General features: G+C 44.6%; 1 protein-coding gene across 1 annotated transcript in view; it reads right to left on the reverse strand.

Annotated features, from left to right (window-relative positions):
• Nucleotides 1-7,118, reverse strand: part of TTC9 (tetratricopeptide repeat domain 9) — a 28,504-nt gene extending 21,386 nt beyond the window's left edge. The window contains exon 1 of the mRNA XM_030950390.1: nucleotides 6,752-7,118. Within this exon, the coding sequence (XP_030806250.1) occupies nucleotides 6,752-7,118 (367 nt within the window). The remainder of the gene's footprint in view (nucleotides 1-6,751) is intronic.
• Nucleotides 7,119-16,163: the final 9,045 nt, after the last annotated feature.

Genomic DNA, 16,163 nt, shown 5'->3' on the forward strand with positions numbered 1-16,163 from the left:
CTAACACCTCTTAGCTTCACTCAAGTAAGTGTGCCCCAGCTGGAGTTATGTTCAGCAATTCCAGCAAAGCTTCCACAAACTGCACTGACTCTACATTCTTTGTTAGAGAGAACAGAATAGTAGCACTCCATGCCACCACAAGATTTACCTGCATTCATCCATCAATGTCCTGAACCTACTGTTTCCCATCCAAGATGCAGTGCAGAAATGAACAAAAGGAGACAGATTCCTGAGCAGCCATTAGTAACACCTTTCTAGTCAATGATAGTTAATTCTGACTTTTTTTCCAAGCATTTTTAACCCTCAATATTAGTCACAGGTATGGTCATCTGAGTAAGCTGAAACCAGAATTTATAGCAGTTGTCTCCCTTCCCTATCAATTTCTCATCCATGAAGCAAGAGAACAAATAAATAGTCAGTAATTTTTCTCAAAAATTTATTAAGTATTTTCTCCCTTTCTTCATTTTGTTTGCTCCATTTCACAGTCCTTTGTATGTTACTTTCTGAGACACAATACAATGTCAAGAAGCTGGCAACATTTAGACCTCTCCTTTTATTTACACAGTTTACTTTTACTGTTCCTTTCCTCACTGCAGCTCCTTTACCATCCTAAAATCCTAATGTGTGAACTCCTGATGATCCTCCGTTCTTGGAATATCTGTAGCAATGGCAGACGACAGTGACAAGGAACTTGGGATGTGCTGCTGAACTGATAAGTAGTTCTAAGAGAGGCTGGAGAAAGAGGCCTGGAGCTGAGTTAGACATTTCTGGGCCTGAGCCCAAGTGAACAGCAAGAAGAGAAGGATGCTCCACCTGCTGAACCATTCAGAAGTGGCCCAGCTCCCAGATATGGAGCTCATGGGTATATTTACCAATTGACTGGGACCCAGCTTTAACACTAGGTTTTACTGAACCAGCTGAACCATCTTCAGCACAGCACTGATGGAAACCCGTGGAGGTGTAAGAGGCTGTGACTCATTGCATAACTCTTGCTGAAGGAAACTCTAGGACATTCAGAAGAGGATGGAGTAAAGCTGGAAAGATGTGCTACTACAGAACTCAGAAAACAGCAGTGTTCTCATGGTGGAAAACAAGCAGTACTCTTAGGTAAACAAATGAACCACTCTGTTCTTGGAGAGCTTTGTGATTTTCAGTAGCTCCTGATTCATCTCCCATAGTAAGCTGTAGCTAAACTTCGAGGGATCTCAGGTCATCAAGACTGCAGCTCCTCTGGACAGTCTGGCCAGGGGATCTATACCTTCTCAGTTCTTTGTTTCTGGCAAATGCTGACAAGGTCAGCTGGGACAGGCTTCTCCTCACGTAAAGGGAATTAAACTCATGGTAGAAGTGGCTGCAAAAAAACCTGCAACCCACAGAGCCTTAAGTTTTGAAAAAGCTTGGGATAAATAGTGACATATATGGAGAAAAACACATCTTCTGCCTCAGCAAGAGATGGTCTCAGACACGTATCACTTAAACCAAGGTTGGTGGCAGCTTGCTATCCTTTCTCTTCCCTCCCTCACGCCCCCCTGGCATCTGGATGTATTTCCATCCTACCCTTCCAAAGCACAAGAAACTCCATGAACAGGGGATCCTAAATAAAAAGGAATAGGTGAATACTGAGCATTTCTAAAGTGCAATTCATGACAATAGCTTTAAATTCCACATCTTTCTTAAATACATGTCAGAGTTTGGGCCTATCACTAAAAAACCACACACAGTCATTGATGTTTATTCTCTGCTGCAGTTGCACCTCCCTGGAGCAGTAATTGCATCAGTCCTGTAAAACAAGGAGCTTCCAAGCATTTCAGGCTGGTCAGATATATCTAAAACAAGAGTGTCAGGAAAACACCCCCTACCAAGAAGTGAAAATGCAGACCACATCCTGCTGCTCTGTTTGCTGCTGCCCCTCTTTCCCACTGTATGGCATCCTTATAGAGGGTGTTTTTGTTGATGCAGTACATTAAAAAAACCATCACATCAAGCAACAATCCAAGACTGCTTTAACACCCACAGCACCATGTGTCCTGGTAGAGTCTGTACTTGCTAACGGCTATATACTTGGATGGGCTTTTAGCAGAAACTCCTTTTGACGTCTCCTAGTGGGTGGTCAGTGGCAAGTTTTACCAGCTTTTCTCGAGTTTAGTTACATTTTTACTTGGATTACGTATTATAAGTATTTGTATTTGAATTTCTCACCGGAACTACTCACAGAAGACCACACAACTGACGGTAATTGGAAGTAGTACCCACACCCCAGCCTGAGGATGCTAGAAGGTTGCTATGCTGCTGGATGTGTAATGTTCTGTGGGACTGTCACTATGACCTTCACATAGCCATTGAAATGGTACCAGTGCAAATTTCTGCCAGTGTAAGAAGCCAAACATCATTTTCCAGACTGAGATGTATCTAGGAGAGCTAAATTTTTAATACTCTTCCAGGCATTTGTGCCCTCCTACCAAGACTCCTATTACTATAGGAGTACCTATAGTATCCCAACTACAGGTACCTGAATGGGAATATAAACACTCTACACCTACTTTACATTAATGTCATTAACAGCTTTACAGTACTCCCAGGAGGTCAAAAATGCAGATGGATAAACTGAAGTTTATCCATCTGAAGTTGAAAGATTTGGTAAAGATAATACAGCTGGTTAGCACAGAGAGGGAGGATTAGCAACCAGATCCCCCAGTGCCATTCGTCATCCCCAGATCTCTCTCTGGTTCTGTTTCTCCTGCCAGAATTAGCTCTAGAATTTCTGCATGCTTAGGAAAATCAACAGAGGTTTGCTTATCACACTGCAACATTCCCTCACCAGAAAAGCTTAAAATTGTGCTTACCCTTAGCATTTTGCTGCTTTGGAATGACTAGGACTTGTTTCTTTCTGCAGAGTAGACATAGTGCTTTTAATCCTGTAAACTTTTAGGCAGTAATGGTGGTATAAAATAATCATTGCATTCAATGGTTGCATTTGTAGTTGATAAATGATCCCCATCTGCATGCAGTACGTAAAGCATTTGAGCTTCTTCTAGATCAAATATGCTGTATGAGTGGAAGAGAGGTCAAGACCTGAGGTGTATTTGGCCAGTTTACTTTTCCACAAGCATTCTTTGTACATCAGTTTTTTAAAAAAACATAAACCATATGAAACTTGTAGAAAACTCAGCTGAATGCACCATCAGGGTGAGATTGTGGTCCTTGTTCTTTATTTTTTAACAAGGCTGAGAGAGGCAAAAAGAGGTCAAATGACTTCCTCAAGGTCAGAGACCGCCAGTGAGTCATAAAGAAAGGACTGTTTGCATTACAACCCTGCATTCATTCCGCAAGGCTCTATGCTGCTGGTAGGCTTTTGTCTTTGCCTACCCTAGCAATTTCTGGGAGCCTTGGCCATGCTGCTGCTCTTGCCTCTGGTGACATTCATCAGAATGACTTGTGGTAAAGTGATGGGGTATTGGCAGGCCCATGCAAGAACACAGCAGCACAGTTGTGAAGGGCAGTCCCTTTAAGGCAAAACTCTTGGAGCTTAAAATGAAGCCCAGCGAGCAGCTTAGTGAAAGAAAGATGAACAGCTCTGCCAATGGCAAGTTCTGAAAATCCTTGGCTGATTTAAAATAGTAAATTTTTAAAAATCACAAGAACTTAAGACCCAGCCGATCTGGGATCCTTTGAAATGGGCTAAATAGTTTAGGCTGTGGGTGTGCCTCACAGCTCTACAACAGCAGACCTTGGAAAACACACCAAATATTGGGGGGCTTTTAATAAATATGTGAGCTGGCCACCCCATTTTACAGTAGAATTGCCTGTTGAAGGTGGTCTACAAAACAAGTGGACCTAAACAAGAATCTGTGTGCACATCTCTGCCTAAATTTACCTTCAGCAGGCAATGACAGGCACTGAAAACCGTTTAGTATTTGCCCACATGTGCGTACTCATGCAGGTGGTCAGATTTAAAAAAAAAGCCAAACAAACAACACCAGCTTTTACCCATGAGATCACACAAAATCCCTCTGGGTTTATTTCTCACCTATGTGTATATTTACCTATAGTTGATGCTCCCCTCTGACTCTCATGCTGCATCTAAACAAGTCAATGTGTGTGTGCATCTGTAGCCGTGATGCAAAGCATCTCTGACAGGTGGATGTGTGGTGCCCACATGAAAAATGACAGTGCAAAAGCAAGGTGGGCTTCTCAAATGCCAGGCTTAGAGAGTTAGCGGAGGTGCTAAAAGAACTTGATAATAAGGACACTCAGATGACAGCTGGTGATGCTACCGGCTATACTTCAGAGCTAAGTGAAAAGCTGTCTTCCCCAGAGTTAACATGTACTGCTGTTATGCTTTCTGCACTATACGGATTTATTTATTTTAGAAAGAGCTCTAGGCAGCCAGCAGTGCTCAGAAGTAAAACTCCCTGCATCTCCTCTGCTCCCCATGTCAAGTAACACTGATTTCAGCTGTATCAGTACGTGCTGGTGCCTCTGCTAGAGCCCACTGCGTAAAGGAACTGGTGTCTTCTGCTGCATCACACTTAGAAAATGAAGTCTCACTGCTGCATGTCTTGAAGCTGCTATTAGAAATATATACTAATTATTGTTACATTTTTGGGGAAACTCCCTCTCCTCTCTTCCTTTCTCTTTCAATGTGAATTCACTGATCCTCCTGCTAGAATGGGAGCTCTGTGACTAGGAATAAAAACACTGCAATTCCAGTTTAACTGCACACTCCCCTCTCCAGCATGCAGGGCATTTCTTTAAAATTGCTTGCAGATAGCTCAGCAGACACACACGAAGCTGTGCATTTCTGAGACAAATGCTGTTCTCTGCTTTGTGCATGCCATCTACTGAAAACATGTGACAACCACCTGTGCAAAATGACAGCTTGACCTGCTGTGAGGTTATCCCAGGAAAAGTACTGCTTGCAAGTCCAGGGTTAATTATACTCACCCCCTCCTGTGTTCATACTGGTTAAATTTAGAAAAAATCTGTTCATATTTAGGATAAAGCTGGAGAATGTTTCTCACACCAATTGCTACTGTTGACAAGATCAGATACAACCAACAGTGACAAAAATTCCTTGCACAAACATGAAACTGTGAAAAAGTAAGCTGGACAATGACAAGACAGAGGACAACTCCATCAGCAGGAGTCAAGACATTTTTAGCAAATGGAACTTGTGTACTGGTAGAAGGTGCCTCAGAAGCAAATTCCATTTCTCTCTCCCACTTCATTTACCATCTACCGACCACGTCTCATTTGTATCTAACAGAGATAGTGCCTGTGAGCCCTTTTTCAAGCCCAGGAGCTCACCAAGCTATATTGTTCAGAGTATTGTGGGCTCTTTGTGTAACCCTGCCAATCTAAATGATCCTTGCCAAATACAATCAATGGATTTTAATAAACCTGTGAACAGAAATTTGTAGAGAGACAAAATTACATCTGTGCAATTATGGTATTGCTCTGAAATCTCACTTGCCTCTCCACCTACGAGATTTCAATAGGCTTTTGAAGGAAGAGTATTTGGAAACATGATGAAAAGGAGCTGAATCGTGCTCCCCATTACATCCCAAAAGGCATGTTGAATGTAAGAGATTGACATGCATTATGACGAGAGGATGCTGGCTCAGTGTATCAAACAATTCACTTTATCCTGCATTTTTTCTAGCACTAGAGAACAGGAAACAAAGCTAATCAACTCTGTGTAGAAAGCCAAAAGCTAATGTCCTGATTTGCGCCATTTTTTACCCACAAGGATATAAAGGGTGATGAGTGACCCTTCATCCTTCTGGAAAACAGCAGAGCTTTTTTAATGCTGTTATTTTGTGTATCTTGTCCAAGTTATGAATGCTCTCTTCCCTGTATTGTACCTAGGCACAAGTTTTTGTGGTAGAGATGCTTTCAGGTTTGGAAAGAAAAAAAACATGTGCTGCTGGGGACCAAAAATAACACCTGATCCTGCACTTGTTTGGATAAAGCTTCTTGAAGTCAACAGGAGTTCTGTTTCTGTAAGGACTTCAGAATCAGACTACAAAGTAGTTAAACCTCCCACCACTCCTCTCCATCTTCCTGCAGCACTTCTAAACAGATGGCAAGGAGCAAAGGGAGGCATGATCAAATGTCTACTGACCACAGTGATGACTGGAAGCTAGTAAAAAGCCAGGACTGTATTGGCTTTCAACTTTCAGTGCTAAGAAGCCAAAAATTTCTTTTTATATCTGGTAGAACTATTTGGAGGTATTGCAGTTGCGCCCAAACCCTTCCACTTCCTTACATCAAATGTGGTTGGAGTCCGTCTCTCTGTAATACCATTAATTACAGGCTCCAGAGCCGGAGCTGCGGCGAAGGGACTGAAGGACATCGCGGGCTGAGGGTACAGCGCAGCAGGCAATCTTGGCCATGTCACAAACCACGATTTCTGTCAGCCGGAGCGCCCCACGCACGCACCGCCGCCCTGCCACCTGTCTCCCGGGGGAAGAGGGCACGGATTCATCGGGGGCGGATGGAGCCGCCCGGGAGAAGGGCTGGGGGTCGCGGGCGAGCCCGAGCGCCAGAAGCGGCCGTGCTCCCCTTCCCCAGCGCTGCCCGGAGCAACACGGCTGTGCCCAGCGGGAGCGCGAACGCGAAAATGGAAGCCAGCGGAAGGGAAGGAGATGCGGCGAGCGGAGCGGGGCGGCAGCGCTGCTCTGCGGAGGGGTAGGGAGGTGTGCGCGGCGCAGGTGGGGACCCGCCGCCCCCCGCCCGCGGCCCCGCTGACCTGCCAGGCTGTTGTAGCAGTCAACCTCGATGGCCTCCACCGCTTGCCGCTGCTCCTCGCTCAGCCCCGCCGCGGCGGCGGCGGCGGGAGGGCGCTGCCCGGCCGGCTCCTGGCTCAGCAGCAGCAGCAGAGCCTTCAGCTCCAGCAGGGCGCGGTGGTACTTGCCGATGGCCTCCCGGAATTTCTTGTCCTTGTAGCACTGCGCCCCTTCGCTCTTGAAATCCAGCGCCCGTCCGATGAGCTCGCCCGGCTCGGCGCTGCCCGCCGCCGCCGCCCGCGGCTGGGCACCGCCGGTGGGGCCGTGCCCGTCGCCCGCCCCGCGGCCGCCGGCGTTCAGCTTGCCCGCCGCCGGGCTCGCCCTCTCCATGGCCGCGGCGCCACCCGGCTCCCGCGCCGCCCTACGCGGGCGATGCCGCGGCGCCCGCCGCCGCGCTCCCGGCCTTGCCCCGCGCCGCTCCGCGGCTCCGCCGCTCGCTCCCATCCTCCGGCGGCCGCCGCTCCTCCTCCCTCGCCCCCGCCGCCCGCGGGGCGCCTGCCTCCGCCCGCCCCCGCCGCCCGCCGCGGGCACCGCCGCCCCCCGCTCCGCTGCGACCCCCGCCCAGCGCAGCACGGCGCGGCGGGGGCGAGCCCGGGCGTGGGGATGCGCCGGCTCCGCTCACCGCTCACCGGCTCGACAACGGGCGAGCGTACGCCGGGACCCTCAGCTCCCCGGACTGGCTGACCCCACAGATCCCCGCCCGCCGTCCTGCTGTCCCTGAGACTGAGCTCACTCCAGCCCCCACAGCCGGCTCCCTTCTGCTCCCCTGTGCCTTGCCCTCCCGTACCTGAGGGTATCGCCTCCCTGTCGGCAGGCTGGGATTCGACCTCCTGCATTCCCCTCCTCATCCCAGTTTCCCGGCTCCATCTCCTCTCCCAGACCCCACCAGTGGCCATTCACCATAAACACCTGTTCAGGGTCCCTCGAAGTGTTTCGGTGTGTATACTCTATATCACTGGGCAAAGAAGTACCAGACCGTAAAATCTTCGGTGTGCTCTGCATCAGGGCAGCAGAAGCCAAGGACCAGTAACTGCCCTGGCACCAGTAACTCAGGGACTTTGATTTTCCTGAAACAGATTTTCCTATGTGCTGCTCAAAAATGGATCGATGCTCATTGATGCCTAGAACATGTCCTGGTTTAGGGGTATCAGTGGGGAGTGACTCTCCTGCTACAGACCAAGAGCAGAAAAACTATGTGGAGCATGAGGCATTGTTTTGTTAGGCCTAACACCATGTCTGCATTGAATATTAGAACAGTTGGATATATTTAGGTGTATTGTTGTGCCAAGATATTTTGTAGGTCTTACCACATGCTTAAAAACTAGAGGATGGATGAAAAAACATACAATGTTATTTTTTTCTCAATAATATATTGGGATGCATCTTTTCATTACCCATGCAACTCTTACATGGTAAGGCTGCATCTGTGGTGCAATGTGTTCAAGCTTCTCTCTGCAACCATAAGAACATTTTAAAATGGAGACTTGAGTTTCTCTTTGGGGTATGTACAGCCTACTGTGGTGGCTTGTGGTGTTGAAGTGCTGGACAAACTGGGATAGCTGTGTGGCATAGCTCCATGTAAAGGTATTAATGCAGGTCTGGGACCAGTGCTTGGATAATTGCTTGTTAGCAGGGCCAATGAGTTGTGCTTTATGCATTGGTAATGTTAGTCCCTGCTGCTAAGTTTCTGGACCTTGTTGAGGTTGTGGTCACAGTGTAGGACAGACACCATCTACTCACTTGAATCCAAAAGCCAGAGCCACAAGGAGAAGCAAACAGCATCACACTGATTGTGATAGAAGTACAATTTTGAAAATGCTTTCACAAGGGAAATTATAGCTAAGGCGTTCAGCAGTGATTACATGATTTCAAGTGCTTTCATTTCCAGGTACCTACTAGCTACATCTTCAAGAAATCTTACTTTATGAAAATGGATGCACAGCATTTTCAGGTACCTCAAGCCAAGAGTGAGATAAATTACTTACAAATTCTGCTTAAAGTACATGTGATCTAAAATCAGGAAATCCTGAGGGGCGGGTGTGGTGGTGGTGGATATTAGTCACAGTAGCTAGAGTGGAAGTGATGTGTGGAACCTAAATATTAAGGAAGGAAAATTCCTGTTGGGACATTGTTTTAATCTGTCTGCTAGTCATATTACACAAAGTAAGTTCAAGTAATTTCAGAGGTTTCATTGTACCATTATTGATTGCTGCTTGGGAGAATTCACAAGGACAACATATATCTCTTGTGCTGGAATGCTGACTTTGCCAGAGGAAAGGAGATTGCCACAGAGGATTAATTGCTGAGATCTGAACAGCTGCAGAAGCTGTCGAAGAAGGAACTGTTTTCTTGGAGGGTGATGTAGCAAAGTGACATTGGGAGTAATTGCTTCCCTTTTTCAGCATTTGCCTGAGCCCATGGAGTTACATGGCATAGGGGGCACTGAGACTTTTTCTCCTCTTCCACCCCCTCTGCTTAAGGGATCTTTGCAATTTCTTCCTTTGGTTACTGATCAACAATGGTAGTCTGAAACAAGCTATGAAAAGTGTAAGTTTTCATACAGAAGAGTTTGGCAGTGGCCACTGGCATTATGGGTGCAGATTCAGTCAGAAATGGTCACAGAATAGTGATAAAACTGGGTGGTCCTTGCATTATGAACTATACTGACTATACCAAACTGTGACATAGTCCCAAATTCTGCCTAAGCATCCAAATGAGTTTTCCACCTTGTAGTTCTTGCAGAAATGTCCAAACTCTCTTCCTGACATTGCTGGTGCCTATAAGGATGAATGCTGCAAGCTTGTAAATCCCAAAACAGACCATAACAGAAATATCTGAATGGTTGCTGTTTATTCGCCAGCTTAGACCCTTTGTTGATAGCAAAGAGTATCCCTCAGCTGAGAGCTGGATCTCTCAGCCAGAGACTTCAAACCTGCCATAAGATGTGCAGGATGACTGGCAAAGGTCAGTTTAGTCCACCAGATCCTTCTTCCTGAAGAGGAGTTAAGTAGTGTTGGCTGTACTAAAATATTTAGGAAACATCACACAGACATAGGGTCACCACACTGACTAGAGCATAAGGGACTGCTTTTGTTTGTTTGTTTGCTTTTCAAGAGGAATGTGGTGCTTGGATGAAAACATGAGAAGCTGTCACCTTTCCAAGACAGACAAGATTTGTGCTCGAGAGATACCTCACGTTTCATTTAACATATGATGTGATGTTCAGGTCTAGATTTCAGCTGTCTCAGGCCCACTAGACTCCCCATACAGTCTTGCCAGTGGTCAACACCTTTAGTGATATTCAGCTTGAAAACATGACAGGAACCTGAAAGCATCAGAAAGAGTTAGTTTACATATTATATTGATGCACTGAACTGTGAAATAAAGCATACATACAGATAAAATGAAGCCAGTTTGCAGTCATTACCTGTGTGCCATGAGATGAGGTCATGGTATTGGTCAGTATTAGCTATTGTGCCTGTCTTTAGCCCAATGGTGAGGGATTTTCTGACCATAGAAGCAGAACATACTTGTCTCTCCCATTCTGTTATAGATGGGGTGTACCTGTCTACCTGGATGCCCCCAGGTGCTGTGAGTATCCAAAACTGCCTGAGTGTGCCTGTCTCTCCTCCTCCACACTGAGCTTTCCTTAGCATGTTCCAAAAGCATACACTTGCATTGCTTAATTATTATTAATAGTAGTATTATGCAGAGGTCACATGCTTCATAGGATATTTTAGGATCTGTGACTCACTAAACCATAATTTTCTGTTCACAGGTTACCTGAAAAAAATTGTCTTTTTGGAGTCCTATTCTTGGCTGGAAGATGTGGAGGAAATGGTAAATATTGTGAAAAATACTGGATCTTACATATCTGTGAGCTGTCCCAGCCTTCCTCCAGGTACAATTGCTTCTGCCTGCACATAAGACAATTAATTAACAGGCATATGGAACAGATTGTCTGCATTTCAGGATACTTCTGTAAGGAAATTGGAAAGGTTCCTGAGGCAGTTGAGGAGGCTGGGCACTTGGGTTCTGGTGGGGTATTGAAAGGCTGGAGAATCTTTCCTATGAAGAGAGGCTGAGGGAGTTGGGGTTGTTCAGCCTGGAGAAAAGAACACTTGGAGGGAGGGACTTTATTGTAGCCTTTCAGTACCTAAAGAGGGCTAGAGAGAGTTGGAGAGGGACTTTTAACAAGGGCAGGTAGTGTTATGACATGAGGGGATGGCTTCAAACTGAAAGAGGGTAGATTTATTGGACATAAAGAGGACTTTTTTTTATGAGGGGGGTGAGGCACGAGAACCGATTGCCCAGAGAAGCTTCTAGAGAACACATCCCTAGGAGTGTTAAAGGCCAAGCTGGATGGAGCTTTGAGCAACTTGGGCTAGTGGAAGTTGTCCATGCCCATGGCAGGTAGGTTGGAACATGGTGATCTTTCAGGTTCCTTCCAACCCTAACCATTCTATGATTCTTCTAGATGGATGTGAATCCACTGTAGCATTTGTGATGTTAGGTGAGCTTTTTATGAATTGGAACTCTAAAGGTTGCTATGAGGAGGCAAGTTTATATATATTGAAACCAGGTATCAATTTGGAAAGTAGTATAGCATGTAAGACCTCAGTCCAGTTTTTGTGCTTTCATTCATGTTGATGGGACTATTGGCTATGTGAGAGTTGTTTTATCAAATCCTTCCTACCAAAGCACAAGGCTCACCTATTTCCAATTGTGATGAAAATGGTGTCAATTCCCTGTGAACAGAAGAGATCCCTCATTGCCTTAATTCAACTGCAGAATTCTCAAACAGCAGCAAGCTTCCTGCATATGCAGCTGCTGCTGCTGCTACAGTCCGTCACTAGCTTAGTCAATCATCCATTATTTATTTCCAAACTGTATGTAAAGCTCTGCAGCATAACCTTCTATGTCCATATACAGGAAAAAGAAGAGAAAGAACTTCTGAAAGGCCAGGAGAACAAAAACAGAGAAGTCTCTGAAATCCTTTGTTGGGGAAATTTTCTTTTGTAGTTGCATCCAAGGAAGAGAGGAAAGGGAAATAAAATCACATTTAACAGCTGGTAACACCTTGGTACAAATATCTGTGATCTCTATCATTTGTTGCAGTCAAAAATTCCTTGTTAAAGATGAGATCCTTTGTTTACAAGTGTCCATCAAATGCAACACACTTAGAGAGTATTGTGCATGTCTTCTTCTACAGTCTGCATTCTGTGTTGGGTCAGTTCCTCCTACAGGCTGTTTGATGCCTGCTGACTGCCTGGTTGAGAATGGTTAATCAGAACTACAATGAATCTCCCAGGAATAGTATACAATCAAGGAAGAATAGCCCACAGAAATGTTTGCAGGCAAATAAGAGAGTCTCCATGACAAGCTGTTGCACGTGTGTGTGTATATGAGCAGCATCTTTGTCACAAAAAATGCTTGCTGACAATCCTAAGAGGTTAAACAGAGCAGCTGTTCAGAATTAAAACAACTGTTCCAAGTTCTGGTTTTAGCATTCTGGATTATTTCCGTCTTTTTCATAAATGTGGTAACAAATTGCTTACTGAGAAGTTTGCCCATGAACCCAGGACAGGTCAAATCACAACAATTTAACATCATTCCCAGTGTTTCTTTTTGCACTTTAATTAAAAGAGAGTACTCTGATTTGTAGAACAATCATACTGGAAGGAAATTATGGGAAAAAAAAAGTCTGAAAAACACTTTTAACCTCTTAAAATCAGCTGCTGACATCCCATCTACAGGCTACAGCTATAATCTCTCTAGCGAGCTCCAGTGTCCTGGGTAGCTCTTGTACTTTACTCAGGCTGGACAAAAAAACCAACAGCAAGGTTGATTCCTCTGTTGTGTGTGAAAAAGAGTAGCTCTGGAAAAAATCACATCCAGATCTTGCTTATCAGATGGATATTGAGAACCACAAAACAGGCACTCCTATATCTTTCAGCCCTCATTCTTCCTCTGTCTTATCTTCCAGCATCCAAAGCTGTCCTGATTCTGGAGGCCCATCTACACTGGGCAAAGGGGTGTGGTGTGAGGTTTTTGAGTTAGCATTGACCTAGATTTGAGAACAGTGCTTTTTCTGAGACCCTAAGGAAGCAGACCCTCACTCCACTGTCAGTCACTACTGCCCCAGGAAGACTTAAAGAACTGCCTAATGCTACAGCACAGCATTATGGGCTCAAATTACTGCACATCAGCTGTTCCACCAGCCTGGCAGGGTGCCTGTTCCAACCCTCCATGGAGGTGAAGGCACTCATTCCCGTAATGCTGAAAGACTGCATATTGAGCAGCAGTAGTGGGGAATAAGAGACTTCATAGAAGCAGTTACTGCAGGTCTGTTCATGTCTGGCATCTTCCTACTGCCCAGGTAAATGGCACATAGTTCAATGTTAGTAAAGATCACGTAACTCCAAGAGTGACCAGGTGACACTTGGTGTTCAGATCTGTACAGGAGTATAAAATAAGTCACTCAGGTTTCAGTCTAATGAGACAGTATGTGAGTGTAACTGGAAACTGAATTACTGAACCACACAAAAAAGAATCCTAAAATGCACTGACTCCCCAAGAACTTTGAGTTGCTGGTACTCTGAAGAGAAACGCCATCCAATGGTCACCAGTAGTAAAGCATGCTCAGTTTGTGTTTCCACGTTAGGACTGTTGCCTACTCTTTACACCATGCTTACATCTTCAGGACCAAGAGGTGATTGCAGCTGCATTCCAAGATTAGTGCATATTTATCATTACTTGCCCATTACCTGAAGAGCTCACACCAGCACCCTTGGGTTCAACTTGCACATGCAGCTGTAAAACATAGAGCTGAATTATTTCATGGTATCATAAAGGCGCACATCAAAAGTGCATCTAACTACCTCTAAGCTGGAAAAACCCTCTGTCTCTTAGTTTTGTGGCTTAGTCTTTTTTTTATGAGATTAAAAATTACACATGGGAGCAAGTAGAAATGCTTGTGCTTCTAATTGCTTGCTGTGTGTGAGACACAGCTATTCCCAACTTCAGCTGTACTGCAAGAAGAAAACTACGAGCAGTAATTTTACAGAGCAAGCAGACCTGCTAGAGAAGTGTCTGCTTTTTTAATATCTGGTCCGGCAGTGTGCGAAGGAGTTAAGATCTTACAACAAACAGAGTTTTCTGGAAAGTTCCTAATTTGGCAATGTCTTTGAAAACCAGGGCTTACAAGAATTGTCTTGCATTGCCCATCCATTTTCATTGTCTTATGTCAGAACACAATCTTCACTAAGGTAATGGTTCAATGCCTACTAACTTTGTCATTCCTGAGGGGTACCAAACCCTAGCCTCTTGGAAGGCTCTTGCTGTGCTAGACATACTTGATTGGGCTGATGTCAAAGAGAGAGTTTGTGCTGTTTTCCTGTCTGGTCTCAAAAGTTCCTGCAAATTGTTGATGATGATTAGAATGGCCTCTGAGGAGAAACAGGCTATTTCAGGAAGTGTGGCTGATGATACAGTAAATGGTACTGTCCCCTAAGAGAGCACTTAGCCACTCTGTTGGCAGGCTGGCAGGCCTTGCAGCTCAGATAGCTGTGCTGTCCTTGGAAGAGAGGTGAGACAAAGGTGTTTTATGGTCCTGACCTTTAACATGCCTGTGCTGTTAATGAGTTTGAAGGGTAAACTGCAGGGCCTGGGTCAAATTTCAGTGTAAATGCATTTGTACTCGCTTTTCCAGTTGGATGTAGTTATTCTGCTTGCTTCTCTCTCTCTCCCCTAGTATGCTGAGTGTGCAGCAATGCACAGCTAAGCAGATGGCTCACTTCATCCTAGAGACAGATCCATTTCTGAGCACGGGGATACTTGTATCTAAAGAAGTGCTCAAATGAAACCATTTGAGTAAAAGCTGCATGGAGATAGTTAAGCTCCTTTACCACATATATGGGTGATTTGCTTACAAGAAAAAGGAAGAAAAACAATAAAAGAGGAATGCTTCTTGCTGTATCTCCAACATTTGTCCTGCAGCATATGGGGTTTTCCTGAGGATGTGCATTCCCAGATTTCCTACAAACAAATTTGTGAGGTCTGGTGAGCACAAAGCCTCAGGCAGTGTGGTCACAGACTTACCATCTGTGTGCGATCCCAGTAGCATCGGCCCTGCAGTTTACGTGAGGTTCTCATCTTTCAAATTTTGTTACAAAAATGGTTCTGTTCCCCATCCAGAGAGCTTTCCAGGCCAGGCCTCATCTTCCAGGACACTGCAGTGATGGAAGGTGGCCAGCATTGTGTGGTATCAGTATAACTGTGTGTATACTGAGAGCTTAAATCAACTTTGAGTGAGGAAACATCATTGCTTCATCCTACAAAGAGAAGAGAAATTCTAATGGATCTTGATGTGTGAAAGACTTTCAAACTCATTTAGTTGGTCCATGTAATATTGCCAATGTAAGGTCTCAAGTGTGGACACGTAGAGATTAGTAGTATCCCTGTTTAATCAAAGCTCACTGAGGAGTTCACTGCAGAATTTATTTAGTGGTTCCTGCAACACACTGTCATTGCATTGGTAGGCTGTTTGAAAGGTATTTCTTTCCCCATAAGCTGTCATGCACAGCTTACATTAATGATATTGCCCTGAGGAGAGTCAGATGAGCAATCCTTATGGACCTACTTGTCTGTGCACACCTGTCACAATAATTTCTTAGCCCTGAGCAGGAGGAGTGTCATGGCAGCTCAGGAAATAAAGATTTCCTTGTGTTGAGGAGACTGAATACAATCAAAATGGACTATTTTCCTCCAAAATGAAAATATCTGTATTACTATATATCTTTTTAAATTACTCATTGACTGTGCCTCTACTTGATTTTCTGATTGCATATCCTGTCAACTAACTACCCAATGACTGCAGTATCCTCACTTCATTTAATTCTTAACCCACTGGTTTTCAAGTAAGTATGGTTTGTTTATGAGGATCAGTCTAGGTTAATCTCTCATTGGGCTGTTGCCTTCCTTCATAAAGTTGTACAATTATTTGACTCTTTTCATCACAGTTCTAGGCTTAAAAATACCAGTACTAAAAAATGCAGGGTAGTTAGAATAATAAGCTATGCTTGACCTTATTAGAAAGATAGCTTATTCTGTACTGGGAGGCTTTAGGAATTTTTGTAAATTGTACTGAATAAATTTGATTAAAGAGGACTATGGAACAGATAAACATGTGCATTTAAAAATGAAATTTATATAGAAAGAGAAATATGGGATGAATGCAGCTTTCTATGTCTACTTTTATAAATGTTCAAAGACAGAGGAGACATTTGATCTGCCATAAAAGCCAGTATGGATGAGAAAGTAGAAAACCCATGAGCAACACAAAAATTCAGGCTACTGCTTCTGTGTCCTTGATAC

This window comes from Camarhynchus parvulus, chromosome 5 (genome assembly GCF_901933205.1).
Source record: "Camarhynchus parvulus chromosome 5, STF_HiC, whole genome shotgun sequence".
Lineage (NCBI taxonomy): Eukaryota > Metazoa > Chordata > Aves > Passeriformes > Thraupidae > Camarhynchus > Camarhynchus parvulus.